The sequence below is a fragment of the Coffea arabica genome, chromosome 10c, assembly GCF_036785885.1.
Source record: "Coffea arabica cultivar ET-39 chromosome 10c, Coffea Arabica ET-39 HiFi, whole genome shotgun sequence".
Lineage (NCBI taxonomy): Eukaryota > Viridiplantae > Streptophyta > Magnoliopsida > Gentianales > Rubiaceae > Coffea > Coffea arabica.
This window is the reverse complement of record NC_092329.1, coordinates 29,236,315-29,255,105: the sequence shown is the minus strand read 5'-3', so window position 1 is coordinate 29,255,105 and position 18,791 is coordinate 29,236,315. Positions and strand designations below refer to the sequence as shown.

General features: G+C 38.8%; 1 protein-coding gene and 1 long non-coding RNA gene across 2 annotated transcripts; both read left to right on the top strand.

Moving 5' to 3' along the window:
- The first annotated feature begins 1,552 nt into the window (after window positions 1-1,552).
- Window positions 1,553-8,810, top strand: LOC113714038 (uncharacterized). The gene is made up of 4 exons (XM_072068716.1): window positions 1,553-5,061; window positions 5,368-5,597; window positions 5,710-5,921; window positions 6,255-8,810. Exons 1-4 carry the CDS (start codon window positions 1,553-1,555, stop codon window positions 8,808-8,810), a joined length of 6,507 nt encoding a protein of 2,168 aa, XP_071924817.1.
- A 7,303-nt stretch (window positions 8,811-16,113) lies between these two features.
- Window positions 16,114-16,667, top strand: LOC140016289 (uncharacterized). The gene is made up of 2 exons (XR_011822666.1): window positions 16,114-16,172; window positions 16,501-16,667. It is a non-coding gene; the product is annotated as an uncharacterized lncRNA (long non-coding RNA).
- The last annotated feature ends 2,124 nt before the right edge of the window (window positions 16,668-18,791 follow it).

Here is an 18,791-nt window from a genome sequence, read left to right as displayed (position 1 = left end):
ATGGAACAAGGGAACAGTTTTATAGGTTTTTGGGATTAAGGCAGGCTAGTATGAACCAACATCCGGATGCGAGATCGTGCCCGTTAGAGTTTCTGTATGAACGATTTGGAGAAAGAGGGTCCTATGAACAGTACCGAACCGATTTTTTTATAAGTAAGGAGCAATGGGTAGAGAAGCGAGTGCAAGCGTTTGGATTAGCTTTGATCAATTTGTTGTTGTTCCCGCAAAAGCATGGAAAGATCACATTTTTCACTATCAACATGGTTCAGAGCCTATTTTCAGGGATTAATGGAATGACCCCTACCTTGGTGCCTGTAATCATTGCCGACATCTTCACGGCCGCTACTGAATGTCAAAAGAAGAGAGGTTTCTTTTATGGGTCAAATTTGATACTCCAAATGTGGGCAATGGAGCATCTAGCGAAGAGAATGCTCAATCCTTTGGGATCTTGTCTCCCCGCAGAGAATTGGATCGAATCACACCGAGAAAGGGTCAAAAAGTATTATCGAATTGCATCTCCGACTCAGTTTATTCAAGAGTTCGATAACCTGGCACCTGAGAAAATACAATGGGTTTTGGATTGGACAAAAGTTAGGGATCCGGCTTTCACGACTACCCAACACAGTTTTATCCCCCTAGCAGGCACCAATGGATTGGTCGCATATGTTCCGCAACGAGTCATGAGGCAATTCGGGTATCCGCAAAGAATTCCGATGATACAAGGGATTGAAAATATCAGACTCAACACAGTTGCTGAAAGTCGGAGCATGGTATTGGAAGCTTGGGGAAATCTTCTTAGTTTAGAGAACTTGCACTTGGATCAAGTCAACAAATTGGAACCTAAGATCATTTCAGAATATAATGAGTGGATCAAACTGACAGTCGAACAAGCAAGAGAGAAAGCACAGTCTGCTTCCGCTAGCCCTGAAGAACAGATAGACAAGCTAAAGAAAGAGCTCGAGGATTATCAATTACAACTTATAGTGGCCGACCATGCCCTGGAAGACGCCCGAGCACAATTAAAGTGGGAGACAAGAAAAATTGAAAAGTTGGAGAGAGCCCTGGATGCATTTGACAAAATTCGAGAAGGAATTCGGAAGCTTAGTATAGGAAGTTCTAGGGAGTCTCAACGTACTAGTTTAGCAAGGCATGAGGATTTTGTAAAAATGGTCAGTCGAACCATCAATGAAGCTGTACAAAATGATTGAACTTGTCAGTGGTTAATGAGAATTTCTACTTGAATTTCTACATTCACTTACAGGTTTGAAATTGGAATTTTACCCCGAAGGTATTGCATCATGTTAGGCCGACCCTTGGCACAAAAAGGGCTCCCCATAGGACATGCATCCGAATTATTTAAATATCTACTAACTCATGTTTTTTTTTTCCTTTCTTTTTTTCTTTTTTCTTGAATAAATTACAACAATTTGACAGAAAATCCAACCCTAAATGAGTTTCTTTTCCCCCCTATCAGGTATTTTTCACAATTGCTATCCAAAGAAGCCCCATCATCACCAGATCCCGAAGTAGAGCCTTGAGACAGTCTGTAAACATGAGTTCAGCGCCTGAAGCTTCGGAAAGATCTGCTATGGTTACATCACCGGACTTCACAGCATTAGGAGCTCAGTTAAATGAGGTACTTGGCAAGTTCAATGAGTTAAGTGCTGAAATGGCCGCACAAAGGCGTGTAATTGATCAGCTGGTCGCTAGCAACAATAGTGGTGGGGTCCCAAACGACCAAGAACCTATCGATAATCACCCACCTGCACAAGACTATCAACCACCCCACACATCCAATACCCAAACTCCTTTCTTTCCTCCTTGCGCTAACCCACTTGAAAATACCTTCACCCGACTAAATTCAGACTTTTCCTATATGCATCCGAATTATGTATTGGTGAACCCAACCAGTAGTCAAATCCCTCAAACCCATCCACAAACCAATCTGAACATTCCCCCCAACCCTCAGGGACCCCACCACCATACTGCAGAGCCTTTTGTACTGGATACTGGATCTCAAGGGAAGGCGGCGATGGAAGAACAACCTACACCCATTGATAAAGATTTGTTAAGAAGGTTGGACCGATTCGATGATTTTATGAGAAAGAATCAAGGGTTGAGCAGGCATGGTGGTTTGGACTATGATGAATTATGTCTTTTCCCAGATATTCAGCTACCGTTGGGATTCAAAACCCCTAAATTCAGCAAGTATGATGGAACTGGAAATCCTAAGATGCACCTCAATATGTTTGCCAACAAGTTAGGTAAACCTGTGGATGATGAGAGTTTGCCTATGCGTCTATTTCCGGAAAGTTTGGAGGGAGATGCTCTAGATTGGTATTCAAATTTGAAGTCTGAAGAGGTCAAAACCTGGTTGGATCTATCAACTGCTTTTGTGAAGCAGTATGAATTTAACTGTGAGTTGGCACCAACACGAACCACACTGGAGGGTACGAAAAGAAAGCCGTCGGAAGATCACAAGACCTACGCAAAACGATGGAGAAAGTTAGCTGCCAAAGTGGAGCCTCCTATGACTGAGGAGGAGATTGTTCGTACTTTCATCAAGGCTCACGATCCACCCTATTTTGAAGAGATCTTTCGCATGACTGGAAGTCCATTTGCTGCTATCATTAACAAATTGGAGGAGTATGATGAATTTGTCAAAGCAGGAAAGATTGTTAATGTGTCTGCATTAAAGTTGCAATTAGATGCTCTACAAAATCAAAGCAACAATGGGAAAAAACCCCCATTCAAGAAGAAAGAAGGAGAAACTGCTTTTATATGGGATCAGGGCCCGTCTTTCAGACCCAGAAACCATCCCACCTATTCTTTTCCTTACCCGTATTACACCAATCCTCAACCAGTCTACCACACCACTACCCAATTCCATCATTCTCGACCAAATCATTTGAATACCTCGCCCTTACCTCCAACTCCACAACCTGTTTTTCAAAATCACTCTCGTCCCATTTACCATTCCAGACCAACCCTGCAAAACAATAACCCTTCTCAAAATCCTTTGCAAACCAGTGGAATTCAAACTCAGAGGCAATTTCGAACCTTCACCAACTTGGGCCGACCTATTGATCAGTTGTATGAGCAATTAAAAGCAGCTGGAAAAATTGGCACTGTTCCTCCCAAAATCTATCCTAGAGGTCCTCCTGCCGGTTATGATCCGCATGTAATCTGTGCTTATCATTCTGGAAGTCCAGGTCATACCACTGGCAATTGTTGGGCTTTAAAACATAAAATTCAGGACATGATTGACTCTGGAGACATCCTTCTCAGAAGAAAGGGAGAGCAGGGACCAAATGTTAGTAAGAATCCTCTTCCTGAGCATGGGAGCACTGTGGGGGTTATCATTGCTGATGAAGATTTTGTCGACCCCAGTCAGTACATTGTAGATGAAACTGAAGTAGTTGGCGTGATGGAGACTGACCATGCGGAGATAAGGAAACTACTATCTGTTAAAGAGTCAATAACTAAGGATAGTGCTGAGGAAAAATTAAAATCTTTTGTGTTTGAGAAAGATGAGCCGTTTATGGTAGAAGGAGGGCCTTCCGAGGTTGACAATTCTGAGGTTCCTTTTATTTTGGATCTTCCTTCTTTTGAATGGGATATATCAGAGCCTGCCATTCTCGAATTTCCAGAGCAAATGCCTGTCAATAACTTGCAAGAGGCACCATGGAACTACGAGGAGCCCAGTCTGTTAATTGGGGGTAAAGATTGGTTGAAGGAAGATATATCTACTATTACTAGATCTGGGAAAATTGTGGGAAACTCCGATATTGATGTTCAATCCAGGGCCAAAGTTAAATCTCCAACACCCAAGCCTCGTGTGTCTGAAAATGAAGCTGTAGATTTTCTGAAAATGCTGAAAAGAAGCGAGTACAAAATAGTGGAGCAGTTGGATAGGATGCCTGCTCAGATTTCTTTTCTGAATCTTCTCTTGACTTCCGAGCTGCACAGAGAAGCATTGCTCAAAATTCTGAACGAAGCTCAAGTCCCTAAAGATATTCCGGTGGATAAATTTTCTAACATTGTGGGGAATGTACTTGCCGCTAATCATATTACCTTCTCCGATGATGATCTGACTGCAGAAGGGATCGGGCATAACAGAGCTTTGTATATATCGGTCCGTTGCAATGGAAAGCTGTTGCCGAGGGTTTTAGTGGATAATGGGTCAGCGTTGAATATCTGTCCATGGAACACTCTCACCAAGCTTGGATTTCTTGATATTAAACTCCGTCCATCTGCAACTGTGGTTCGAGGATTTGATGGTTCAAGGAGGGAATCTATGGGTGAAGCAGATCTCGTATTGGAGATAGGCCCTGCTCAATTCCAAGTTACTTGCCAAGTCATGGATTTCTCCAGTGTTTACAACATTTTACTTGGAAGACCTTGGATACATGCTTCCAATTCAGTGCCATCTTCTCTGCATCAAATGTTGAGGTTTATTACGAATGATCAACTCATTACTGTATTTGCTGAGGATGACTGTACCATGATCATTGATGCAAAATTCAAAGGTGAAGACAGAAAAGGGACTCCAATTTCATCTCATCATGTTGCTGACATAGTCTCTGTAGGATGGGCATCTAGGGATAAGTCGTTCACTCAATCAGATTTGCCAGAGGCCAGTATTATGATGGCTAGGGAGATGATCCGAGGCGGATACGAAATAGGAAAAGGTCTTGGGAGGGAATTGCAAGGAATTTTGGAGCCAATAGAGATCCCGACGCAGAAGGATACATTTGGACTGGGATTTCATCCAACTGCTAAGGATAGAAAGGAAATGCAAGCTCGGAAACAAGCCGAAAAGAAGGGCAAGCAAACTGCCTTATATATCCCTCCGCTATATCACATTTTTCCTCGTCCATCGGAGGTGATTATGCCTGAAACGAAGAATCCTGTGGAGGAGATTGAAGTGGACCTGTCTCAGCTATTTGTCGGGGCTACTTGTGAGGAGGAGCCATCAGAGAATGCAGAATTTTTGCCAATTACCGAAGGAGCTATTCAGAACTGGACTGCTGATTATCTTCCCTCTCGAAGGGAATTTCGGTAAATTTAAGGGGATTGTCTTTTGTCTAGATCACATCCAGATAGGACAGTAGTCTGGATCTTTTGTTAAAAGAAATTGCTTTCATCTTTTAAACCTTTATTCTTGTTTCAGTTAATATAACTTGCTTTGTTCAAGAAAATTGCTGAAACGAAAATAAAGGTTTGGGTTAAATATGTCTTTAAATAGCAATCATGTCTGTATATTTATCTTTTTGTGAAGTCACGATGCTTTTTGAATTTAATGAAATGAAAGGCTTCTCCAGTATTTGCTATTTGTTTATTACTTATGTTCTATTCTATTTTCAGATGGCCACAAATAAAATCTTTTGACCCTTTGGATGTCACCATTTTGGAATTCGATGGCTGCAATCTCGATATCTCTCATGAACTTGAAATCATGCAATCTGAAATTCAAAGCGAGAGCGATATTGAGGAAGAATTTGAGTCTATTTCAAGGGATTTAAAACAGTATGAAGAGAAACCCAAACCCAACTTAGAAGAAACAGAAATCATCAATATTGGCACTGAAGACGGAGGTTAAAGAAGTTAAAGTCAGCATTCATTTGAATAGGAAACAAAAGGAGGAAATGATTGAATTCTTAATGCTTTTTCAAGATGTGTTCGCATGGTCATACGATGATATGCCAGGGATCTCTACAGACATAGTGGTTCACAGGTTGCCAACCGATCCAAATTTTTTACCTGTAAAGCAGAAGCCACGTAAATTCAAACCAGAAATGAGTCTCCAAATAAAGGAACAAATTGTGAAGCAGCTCAATGCTAAGATAATCATGGTGTCTCATTATCCCATCTGGTTGTCGAATCCTGTGCCAGTGCCTAAGAAATCTGGGGAGGTGCGAGTATGTGTTGATTACAGAGATCTGAATAAGGCCAGTCCGAAAGACGATTTTCCTTTGCCAAACATTCATATTCTTTTGGACAATACTGCTGGACACGAAATTGAATCTTTTGGTGATTGTTTTGCTGGGTATCATCAAATTTTAATGGCAGAAGAAGACAGAGAGAAAACCTCTTTTATCACCCCATGGGGAACTTTTTGTTATAGAGTGATGCCTTTCGGGTTGAAGAATGCTGGAGCCACTTATCAGAGGACCATGACTACCCTGTTTCATGACATGATTCACAAAGAGATGGAGGTCTATGTGGATGATATCATAATTAAATCCAAGAAGGTTGAGAACCATTTGGTTGATTTAAAGAAGCTGTTTGAAAGATTGAGGAAGTATAATTTGAAGTTGAACCCTGCAAAATGTGCTTTTGGAGCTCCGGCTGGTAAATTATTGGGTTTTATTGTCAGCAAGAAGGGTATAGAGATAGATCCTGCGAAAATAAAAGCAATTCGAGATATGCCCATTCCAAAAAGTCAAAAAGATGTGAAGAGTTTTCTTGGAAAGATCAATTTCATTGGCCGATTCATTGCACAGTTAACCTCTACCTGTGAGCCTTTGTTCAAACTGTTGAAAAAGAATGCGCCGATGGATTGGAATGAAGATTGTCAGCAAGCTTTTGATAAGATTAAGAATTATTTGTTAAATCCTCCGGTCTTAGTGCCACCTCAGCCAGGGAGACCTCTGATTATGTATTTGTCTGTTCTTGATGAGGCTGTTGGATGTGTTCTGGGACAGCACGACGAGTCTGGGAGAAAGGAACAAGCCATCTACTATCTGAGTAAGAAATTTACAGCATATGAGGCCAACTATTCTTTCCTTGAAAGAAGTTGTTGTGCTTTAGCATGGGCAGCTCAGAAGTTGAGACATTATTTGCTCGGTTATACCACTTACCTGATTTCCCGTTCCGATCCTCTGAAATACCTGTTGGAAAAGTCGATGCCCACGGGACGTATGGCTAAGTGGCAAATGATCCTTTCCGAATTCGATATTGTCTTCACAACACAAAAGGCAGTCAAGGGTCAAGTTATAGCAGATCATTTGGCAGAAAATCCAAGAGATGATGATTACCAACCATTGCATACCTACTTTCCTGATGAAGAAATTCTATTCGTTGGAGCAGTTGAGAACATGAGTGAGCAGCATCCTGGATGGAGGTTATTTTTCGATGGTGCATCAAACTCTTTTGGAGCTGGAATTGGAGCAGTTTTAGTGTCGCCTGAAGGGAAACATTATCCTGCTACTGCCAAATTACAGTTTCCGTGTACTAACAACATGGCTGAGTATGAAGCTTGTATTTTTGGATTGAAAATGGCATTGGACATGGAGATCAAAGATCTGATAGCATTCAGTGATTCCGATTTACTTGTGCACCAGACGCTTAAACAGTGGGTAACTCGGGATTCAAAAATTATGTTGTATCATTGTAACTTGCTTAGTTTGGCTAGCAAATTCAGGAATTTGGAACTCAGACATATTCCCCGCACTCGTAATGCCTTTGCTGATGCTTTAGCTACTCTGTCTTCGATGATCCAACATCCAGATGAGCTGGTGATTGAACCTATACATATCCAACTTCAGAATAGGCCAGCGCATTGTCTGGTTACAGAAAGGGTCACTGATAGTCGCTCCTGGTACAAGGATATTAAGGAATTCATGAAAACGGGATCTTACCCTCCTGATACTGATTCTGTTGCAAAAAGTTTCTTACGCAGGATGTCAGCAAGATTTTTCTTGAATGGAGAAGTGCTGTATAAGAAAACATCTGATTTGGGCCTTTTGAGATGCATCAATGAAGAGGAAGCCGATTATATGATGAAAGAAGTGCATAGTGGGGTTTGTGGGCCACACATGAATGGGCATCTAATAGCTAAGAAGATCATGAGAACAGGATATTTTTGGCTTACCATGGAGCATGACTGTGTAGATTTTGTTAGAAAGTGTGTTAAGTGTCAAATGCATGGTGATGTTATACGTGCTCCTCCTACAGAATTGCATAGTATGACTGCTCCATGGCCATGTTCGATCTGGGGAATGGATGTAATCGGAACTATTGATCCTCCTGCTTCAAATGGGCATCGATTCATTTTAGTGGCAATTGAATATTTCACCAAGTGGGTTGAGGCCGCGTCCTATAAGCACGTGATTAAGAAAGTGGTGTCGGATTTCTTGAGAAATAATATCATCTGTCGTTTTGGGGTACCAGAGACGCTGATCACTGATAATGCCAAAAACCTCAACAATGATATGGTGGATGGATTATGTGAACAGTTCAAGATCAGACATCGAAATTCTGCTATTTATAGGCCTCAGATGAATGGAGCCGTTGAAGCCGCAAATAAAAATTTGAAAAAGATTATCCGTAAGATGACTGAAGCACACCGGGATTGGCATGAGAAGCTGCCTTATGCACTAATGGCATACAGAACTACCATCAGAACTTCTACTGGTGCAACTCCTTACTCTCTTATGTATGGAATGGAAGCAGTCCTGCCTGCAGAAGTTGAAATTCCTTCCTTGCGCATTCTGATGGAAGCTCAGATAAAAGAAGCTGAATGGGTCAGAGAACGTCAGGAGCAGTTGTCTCTGATTGATGAAAAGAGGTTGAATGCCGTGTGTCATGGACAATGTTATCAGCGACGAATGGCTCGGGCTTACAACAAAAAAGTCAAGCCCCGCTTATTTGAAGTTGGAGATAAGGTTTTGAAACGGATTCTTCCAATGCAAGATGAGGCTAAAGGGAAGTTTGCTCCCAATTGGCAAGGACCATTCATTATTAAAAAAGTGCTATCCGGAGGAGCGCTTATTCTTATGGAAATGGACGGTCAAGTTTTTCCCTAACCAATCAATGCAGACATGTGCAAAAAGTTTTTCATTTGAAGAAAAAAAAAAAACACTGCAAGAGACGGATTTCAGGCATACTTCCTCTCATTTTTCCATTTCGATATTCTACCCCTAATTTTTCTTCTTTCCTTTTGACTTTTCATAACCATTTTCCTTTTCGCTTGGTTGTCCCTTAAGATCACTAACCCCATACTGGGGCAATTCGTTTCTTAAAAAAAGAGAAAAAAAATAAAAAAAATAAAAAAAAAGAGAGAGAAAATAGAGATTCTGTCAGAATTAAACTGGGGCAAATTTTATCTCTTTCTCACCCTAGATCGGGGTAAGTTTTGAAAGAATGCTATCTCAAATGATTGCAAACCCATCATATGATCCGCTGTCAAGCCTTTCAAGCCTTAACCTTTCCTTTGCTACTCTATCCGATCCTAATCACAAGAACAAAAATTGCCGAATTTCGTCTTTTGCAGTACTTTGAAAAAAAAAATTTCAACTAGCAAATGATGTAAATACAAACTTTTCTGAAACATGTCAGAGAAGATTGTCTCACTGATGCTACTCATTATCAGAGTATGACTGCAATGATACAGTTGGGATTAAACTTGTCTTGTCTATGTCTCTGGGTGAAAACCTGAAAGGGCACCTTCTAAAAAAAAAAAAAAAAAAAGAAACAAAAAAACATCAAAAACAAAAAAAAGAAAAAAAAATTGAAAATGAAAAGGGTGGGGGTAACCTTAGTGAAAACCCGAAAGGGCGCTGAGGTAGGGTTTTGGAGTACAAGAGAATCAACGGCAGAGAAGAAGATGTTGAGGTCTGAAAGCTGGTGACTATGTTGATTTGGGTCTCGTTTATACTGTTGTTCTTTTGCCGACAATGAATTCCAAAATGGATGACTACGAAAGGGTCAGATGGAACATTTTTCCTCATCAAAGGCCATCCTCTAAATACGAATCCAAATTTTGATCCTTGGGTCTGTATTCAAAAATTCAACAATTTTGTTTTACTATTCTATTTGCAATTTATTTATTCTGTATCATTACTTATTTTACATTAGCATTATTGCATAATATTTTTTTTTATTTTTAATTAATTGTTTAATGTTTCTCATTCTTTGGGTCTTATTCAAAAGACAATCCCTTATAATTTATCCCACGGAAGTCATGAAATCGAAAGTCCTGTGATAATAAAGTACTGTCAGTTGACATTCAACAGTTGCAAGGATTTTGAAGGGGATTACCGACCGAACCTAAGGGAGCGATTTGGCGATACTGAAACTCATGTTTACATGGTTCTCAAGGCGAAGGGATCACATGGTGGCGGCAGTATTTTCATTACCACTGTTTCGTTTCTTCCTTTTTTGCAGGAAATTATGTGACACAATACTGGCTTAATTAAACATGATTCACACTGAGGCAAACGGTAAAAGGACTGAGCTCCAAGTGTTGCTATACATTTCCGAAAAAGAAAAAAAATCATCATTATTCCCTTCCTTTTAAAGTTTGAAAAATCAAAAGAGTTGCAAGTCCGCCAAGTAAGTTTTCTTGGTTTATTACTACTTGAGCAACATGCATTTTAATCTTTCAGTTTGATGGTATTGAACTTGCATTTTCATTTCTTTCAGTGTTTAATTGGGCTCGGGTCAATCCCACCAATCTGTTTAAAAAAAAAAAATCAAATCAGAAGATCATATTTAAATTTCTGTTGGTGAGTCTCAGCGTCCACCACGCACCCTTCTATCTCCCCTTCTTGACAATTTAATTTTCTGCTGGAGCGTAATCGCGTCCCTCCGCGCATCTTTTTTTTTTAAAAAAAAATACAAACTTAAATTTCTGTTGGTGAGTCTCAGCGTCCACCGCGCACCCTTCCATCCCCCTTCTTGACAATTTAATTTTCTGTTGGAGCGTAATCGCGTCCCTCCGCGCATCTTTTTCTAAAAGACAAATTTAATTTGCTGTTGGTGAGTCTGAGCGTCCACCGCGCACCCTTCTATCCCCCTTCTTGACAATTTAATTTCCTGTTGGAGCGTAATCGCGTCCCTCCGCGCATCTTTTTCTAAAAGACAAATTTAATTTGCTGTTGGTGAGTCTCAGCGTCCACCGCGCACCCTTCTATCCCCCTTCTTGACAATTTAATTTCCTGTTGGAGCGTAATCGCGTCCCTCCGCGCATCTTTTTCAAAAAATACAAATTTAATTTTCCTGTTGGTGAGTCTCAGCGTCCACCGCGCACCCTTCTATCCCCCTTCTTGGAGCGTAACCGCGTCCCTCAGCGTATCTTTTTCTAGTTATGATAAGTTACCTTTCTTGACTGTTTTAGTTAATAATTGTGCTTTCTCATTCATTTTGTGTTTCATGCTTAGAAGTTCTAAGAAGCTCAAACTTTTTCAACTTTGCAAAGATCGCAGTTGGTCAATGCACTTGTTTCATTGTGGTTCACTTGCATTCGAACTACGTTTGACCTGATTCCCATGGTGGGATACGTAGGCAACTCTACATGAGTTCGGTCACATGTTTTGCAATTTCATTACATCTTTTGTTCACTAATTTCAGCCAAGTGTTGCTTTTCTTTATTTTAGCTCAGGTGCTGTTAGAAGAAACAGGTAAGTAATTTGATGTCTACGTCTTTGTCTTGAGTTTCTTCAAAACTCTAGACAAAGAGGGGCAAGTTGTAGACACCAAATTTTTATTAAATGTTAATATTCTCTTGAATTTTTTCTATGTAATAATTTATTTATTTTCTTACATTTTTATGTGCATTTTTCTTATTTTTGGTTTGTTTAAAAAAAACAAAAAAAAAGAAAAATGACAAAAACAAAACAAAACAAAAAAAAAAAGAAGAAAGAAAAAAAAGAAAATCTCTCTGCCATATCCCCTTTTTTTGGCTCGTTACACACAACATACAAAAACACGATCCCTCATTTCACTCTCTGGGAGGGGGGACTGACAAGACAAAAAAACGGCACTTTGGGGCTCAAAAATAGATACATCTCTCGGCTCTCTGACAGAACAAGAAGGAGGGAAAACACCCCAATACTTCACTGGGCTCTCCCTCTCACGATACAAGACACACCAAAACACTCCACTCTTTCTCAATTCCAAAAAAAAAAAAAAAAAACTCTCGGCTCTCTCTTAGCTCTCAATTGGGAAAAGAAACAAAAAGGGGGACAAAAGAAGAAAAAGGCTCTCGGCTCTTTCTCTGGTCTCAACCGAAAAGAACAAAAAAGGAAGCATTCTTCACTTTCTCCCTCTCTGGGCTTGGAACGCAGAAGAGAAACACGGAAGAAGAAGAAACTTTCGCTTGGCCTTTCCTCTTTTCCAGTGTTTTTCCAACACACCCACAGGCATCAGAAAAACTTCAGCCAAGGCAATTTCACTTTCATTGAGGTATTTTTCAGTTTTTTTAAGGCATATGAGATACATTTTGGTTTTAATTTATCTTGCTTTTGCTGGTTTTTATTGTTGTTGTTGTATTGCTGAAATTTGGGAAATGGCATGAACTAGATTGAGGAAAAGGAAATGTTTTTTATGTATGCATGTTAACTGTTTGAAAAAATGCCAAAAAGAATTTTAGGGACTGTTTTGATTTAATGCATCCTTTTGTTGTAGTTTACTTGTCAAACTAAGATTATAGTTGTATTGTAGAGGTTATAAGGAGTATTGTAATATTTTTTTTTTTATGATTTTTGGTGAAAGATTTGGGTGTTTTAAAAAATAAAAACTGGACTGTATTTTGACATTTTGGCCACTTTCAGATCATCTTTTGTAAAAACTAACTCCGGAAATGGAACCTATGCGAAAAATCGAGTGAGGGGGTGTATTTTGGTGAATTTTTGTGATCGGAAAAATGGCCGGCGACCGGCGGTGGCGGCGCCGGCAGCCGCCATGTCAGCCATGGTTGGCGGTGGCGAGGAGCTTCAGCCGGCCAGCCAAGGAAAAGAAGAACCGGAAGGATAGAAGAAGAAGGAAAAAAAAAGAAGAAAGAGAAAAGAAAAGAAAAGAAAAGAAAGAAAAAGGGTTTGGGCTAGTGTTTTATTTTTTAGGTGGGCCTGTGGTTATTTTTGTTAGGTTTTAGGGATGGGCTTTGGTTTATTTTTTCTTTTGGGTTTCGGATGGGCTAGGAGGCTGGAGCCCATGTATTTCTGGGTCGGGTTTGAGTGATAAAATGACGGGCTGGCCTGCTCGTTTCTATGGATTTTCGGTTGGGCTTAGGTAGTTTTCGGCCCAAAGAAATAAATAATGGCCCAATGGCCTTTTTCTCCCCAATCAGAAATCGAATTTTGCACTTTAGCCCCTGATCTCTGGAGTAGTTCACTTCGGCCCAGAATATTTTAAATTCCTTTCACTTAGGTACTTAATTTAATTTCACTTTGGTCATTGAATTTTATCTTTCATTTAATTTTGACCCCTAAACTTTGGAAAAATATAATTTCTGTCCCCAAAAGTTTTCAATCTTTGCAATTCAGTCCCTGATGAATTTTGACTCTCTTTATTATGATTGTTTCTTTTCTTTAATAGCTAATTATGTCACTTTTGAATATATTTAACTTGCAATTTTTAGATGTTCTTAAATTTTCTTTGCGTTTGACATGTTAATGTGAATTTAGTGTTTTAACATTGTTATTATTTTCAATTAAAGTGGTGTCATGATTCTTTTGTTCATTGTGAGTATAAATAGGACAATTTGACTCCATTTAGTCACCACTTCAAACGGGAGGTACCCCTATTTTTATTATTTCAATGTCAATTACGTGCTCTTATGTGCTCCTATGTGTTCTTATGTGTTTATATATTTTTATATGTTTTATTTATTGCATTTAAATGTTTATTTAAATTTTCTTATATTATATTTGTTTAGTTAATTTTTATAATGATTCAAGAGGCATTTAAATACCTCGAAAATGTAATAGATAGGATAATTAGATTTGTTTTATTATATTTTTCCCTTCTAGATTGTAGTTAGGCGCTCCCCGATGTAATAGATAGGTTGCGTGTTTATGTGGCTTATGTGTTATGTGTTTTATCCGCTTTTCTTAGGATTTTGGCATCTAGATATTATGTTTACGTGTTATGTGCTACGTGCTCTTATGTGTTTATTTGTTTTAATTTATGTTTTATTTGTTTCACTATGAATTGTTAATGTATGACGTCACCACACTAGTCCAACGCTAGTTGTGGTTTCTCCCTCCGCTTACTTGCTAGTCCAACGCTAGTAAGGATTTTTAGAAATGGGCTAGTCCAACGCTAGACCCTTTAGGTCATCTTGCGCTAGATTCATCTTTGTATGCTATTCACCACATTTTCATGCATATCTTCATTTTTAGGATCTTTTCTCATTTGCATGATATTCCCTATTATATTATCCCCTACCCGCTATAGGTGCTAATCATGTCATTTAGAATTGCATCTCATTTAAATTAGTTCGTTTGCTTGTTCATGTTAGGATAATTATTTTCAAACATGGGAAATGGGTGATTATAACTTTTTAGTTTAAATATCCCATTAATTCTTGTATAAGAAAATTTTATCACGAGTTTTCGTATCCCGTACTCATTATGTTGCATTCCTATTCTTTGGTCACTTATACATATATATATAATTTAACTTTCTTTTTTTTTCATCATTTGCATATTCGTGATACTTTCAAGGAATCATTTTGGCCTTCGCAACTAATGCGATTGGTTCAATTAAACCCTTGAATGAACATTTTGTTCCTTTCGATATTTTTTATAAATTTAGATTTGCATCCATGTAGAAAACATCCAAATGTGATAAAATTAAGGGTTAAATTAGGAAAATTTTGACTAAACCTCGCAACTAGCTTAGACTAGGTTGAAAGGGTACCTTAGGTTTGAGTTAATCGAACATTTGCCTTCCCTTTCTTCAACCGTGACTCCCGAATCCATTTTCTCTTGTTTTTAAAGACCTGGAGTTGTCAAAAAGGGTTTTGATTTATTTTATTTTTGTCAAAAAATATTTTTTGGGTGATTTGGTACACCAAAACTCCATACCAAGTGGCGACTCCTATATTTTTCTTAAAAACCCTTTTGACTAAATTTTGGACCCAAATCGTCGCATTTTTCAAAGTCCCATTCTAGGTCCTTTTTCATTTATTATTAATAAATCACATTTTTTTTATAAACACTTTCTTTTCCATCGCGAAAAAATGGGGCGCGACACTGAGCCTCGACGAGAGTTGGGCAGGCAGTCCGCTGATACCCTAGGATTCGCCCTAGGGAGAGGTGGGGCTGTCACAATAGTTCACCACCTTTTTTTAATCTCTATATGTGGTTTTTCAATGAAAATTCATTTTTGCCCTCAATCAAATGCTTGTGTTTGCCACGCTCTTTGACCACTAATGGCGTTCACGATTCTGTCAATGATTTTCCTCAATTGGGAAGTATTTATAAGTTTAGGGATTTAAATGTCCCATTTTGAAGTTTAGGGACTAAAGTAGGTTATTGTCCAAATTTTGGGGGAACAAAGTGGAATTAATCCAATTTGAAAGTACATTTACTTATGTTTCAGATTCTGAAATAGGGTAAATAAGTATACTAAATTAAATAAATGATGATAAATATAAAACCAAACCCATTCCTGTATGTCACAGCCACTCCAAAAAATGAGCTGACTGTCCAAATTCCCCGTCACCTAGGGCTGTCAACGGTTCGGGTCTGGACCCGGACCCGGCCCGGACCTGCCAATATTTGCCGGGTACGGGCAGGCATATATTTCCGGGACCCGGACCCGGACCCGTTTAACCTAATAGATTTGCGGGCCGGATACGGAATATGCCGTTCCGACCGGTATAGGACCCGAACCCGTTTTTTAATTAATTAATAATTAAAAATATATACCCAATTTTGTTCAACCCTAAATCCCTAATAGTCTAATACCCACGTAAGTCGTAACCCACCGCCGCCGCACTCTCTTTTCCTTTGCTCCTTACCCAGCCCCAGGGACCATTTTTCTCCTCTGCCTCCCAACTCCTGAGTCGCGCACTCGCGCCTCCACCACCACCACTCACCACTGACCAGATCTGCAATTTTTCAGGAAATTGACTGAAGTTTGAGTCTGACCGAAAAGGACTAAACGTCTAAACCGAACGTCATCTAATTTCTAAACCTAATCGTCTAATCTTCAATCTACTCTTCACAGTTCACTCCACTACTCCAGTCTTCGGCTCTTCGCCTCCTTGCCATCTTCAGTCTTCCTGGAGTTCCTGCTCGGCTGCCGCCGCTGCTTTTGCCGACTGCTCGGCTTCTCAGTCAACTACTCCAGTCTTTGGCGTCTTCAGTCTTCCTGCTTGGCTGCTCTTGCAGACTTGCCGATTTGCCGTCGGTGCTCAGCACGAAGTTCTATCTTAACAAGTAAACTTGATCCCTTCGGCCCTCTGTTTATATGTATCATCAATTTCTTTTTCGGCCCTCTGTATATATGTCTCATCAATTTCTTTTTTTTTTAAATTTTGTTAGTATATTTCTGATCTTGCTGTACTTATTTTTTTGGGTTTTTTGAAATTTTTAAATACTACCCAAAAAATAAGTTGCCAGATTATCTTGACGGGAAAATGTTGGAATTTATGGAGGAAAATAGCGGTGGAATTTTTATTAGTTGGGTAGTTTTGTTCTCTGTTTCAGTTTACTAGAATAATCTCGAGACTAGCTATTCAGTTTTGTTCTTTGTTCTCTGTTTCAGTTTCTTTGTTCTCTGGAGCCTGGAGTACAAAGGTTATGTCATTGGATCATTGGATGATTGCACGCATGATTACTTATTTGTTGACCATGATCAGGGTTTATCTTGCTTGATCATGAGGATGTGACAAACTTTATTCAAATAAGAAGTCGATCTTGATGGGGCCTAATAAGGTTGCTGATTTAGTGATCTTGTTGAGCTAAGTTAATCATCTAAAGCAAATGATTAGGTACATAACATTCTACAAAAATAAGACTTGATACCACCAAAGATTAATCTAGCCATAAATTACTTAGGCACTGTATCGTGGATATGATTAATGTGCATGAACCCCCATTTAATTGGCTGCCATCTACTGCTGATAATATGCTTAAGACCTGGGAATTTCCTTCGTATACATATGTTTGTACGAGAGAAATTAGTGGGATATCTTACATCTTGTCATGTAATGGTGGAATTTTATATCAGAATGCAGATCTGGAATTTTATTCCTCAGAATTGGTCTGAGCTTACATTTCAAAGAATGAAGGGATAGAAACACTTTTCGGATCATTTGTCATCTTCTCGGATTGTCAATTAACAAATATAAGAGAAAGGAATTTGTTTCCCCTCTATTAAAACTGCAATTTGGTGTTATCATCAATGGCTTGCTAATGATAAGACTTCGCGTTGAGCTTTGCTGCAATTTATGTGTTATAGTCCTATAAAAACATAATAACAAGGCCAGTTAATATCTTAATGAGCTTTACTCTTCTGATATGGCTGGAATGTTAATAAACTCAAGAATCTGGTGCATCATAAATTCCTGGACAGTACATCTTATACTCGTGCTAAAAGTTTTGCATTCTGCTGTTTAGATTTTTTGCATTCACTGGATTTTGAATGCAACATTCTAAGGAATTTGTCTTGTACCATGTTTATCTAATAAATTATGTTATTCACTAATTGCAGGATGTCATCTTTGCCGAGTAATCCAACAGGACCAAGTAGCACAGCTGATGAGAATGAGGTTGCCATTTTGGATTCGGAAGAGGAGGAGGTGAAGGAAGATGATTCGTGTAAGAAACCTAGGGAAAAGAAATTAACATCTAAGGTATGGTTTGATATGGATAGAGTTAAGACTGCTACTGGTATTGTTGCCGTATGTAAGCATTGTAAAAAAAAAATGGCCGGGGATAGCTCATGCGGGACAAGCCATTTGAAAAAACACATAGATAATTGCATTGCTAGAAGACATAGGAGTGGGGGGCAGCAAGTACTTCAGTTGGCTAAAAATGCTTTGGATGATAAAGTTAAAGCTCAAACTTTCAAGTTTGATCAAGAGAGAAGTAGAATGGATTTGGCTAGAGCTATAATAAAACACAACTATCCTTTTAACATAGTTGAGCATGAGTACTTTGAGATTTTTCTGAATAATTTGGAGCCAAATTTTAAGCTGATTTCTCGAAATACAGCCAGGGCAGATGTGATTAGTGTTTATAAAGAAGAAAAGGCAAAATTGTATAAGTATTTGGATGATTTTGATGGTAAGATAAGTCTAACTACTGATCTTTGGACATCAGATCACCAAAATTTTGCCTATGCCTGTTTGACAGCTCATTATGTCAATGAACATTGGGAATTGAAGAAGAAAATTATTGCTTTTAAATCTGTTCCATATCCTCATGATGGTGAAACATTATTTAGATTTATTTCTGATATCATCTTGGAATGGAACATTGATAAGAAGCTGATCTCTGTTGTTGTTGATAATGCATCTTCAAATGATTCAATGGTTAAATGTTTGAAATCATGGCTGTTGGATAAGTCATTGCTCAATTTAGGAGGTGATCTTTTTCATGTTCGATGTAGTGCACATATTCTTAATTTGATTGTGCAAGATGGGTTAGCTATTGTTGGAAAATTGCTTCATAAGATTCGAGAGACCTTAAAGTACTTGAAAAGGTCTACTTCTTCTTATCAAAAGTTTGAGAATGCAATTAATCAATGCATGCTGAAAAATAAAAAAAAAGTGGGTATGGATGTTCAAAATAGATGGAATTCTACATTCTTGATGCTTGAGACTGCTTTGCCTTTGAAGGAAGCTTTTTGTCGTTTAGAACAAATGGACAGAAATTACAAGCTCAATCCTTCAGAAAATGATTGGAAAGTGGCTAGTGTTGTTCATGGTTGTTTGAAAAAATTTTATGAAGCCACATGTCATTTTAGTGGTTCTAATTTTCCCACAGCAAATGTTTTCTTTCCTGATATATGTAATATTCGTATTAAGATGAGGCGATGGGAAGTTAGTGAGC

Coding starts and splice junctions, on each gene's coding strand:
- LOC113714038 (XM_072068716.1), top strand. CDS start 1,553: ATGAGTTCAGCGCCTGAAGCTTCGGAAAGATCTGCTATGGTTACATCA. Junction 5,598..5,709: donor TATTGGCACTGAAGACGGAG/GTTAAAGAAGTT, acceptor ATGATATGCCAG/GGATCTCTACAGACATAGTG. Junction 5,922..6,254: donor AGAAATCTGGGGAGGTGCGA/GTATGTGTTGAT, acceptor AAATCCAAGAAG/GTTGAGAACCATTTGGTTGA.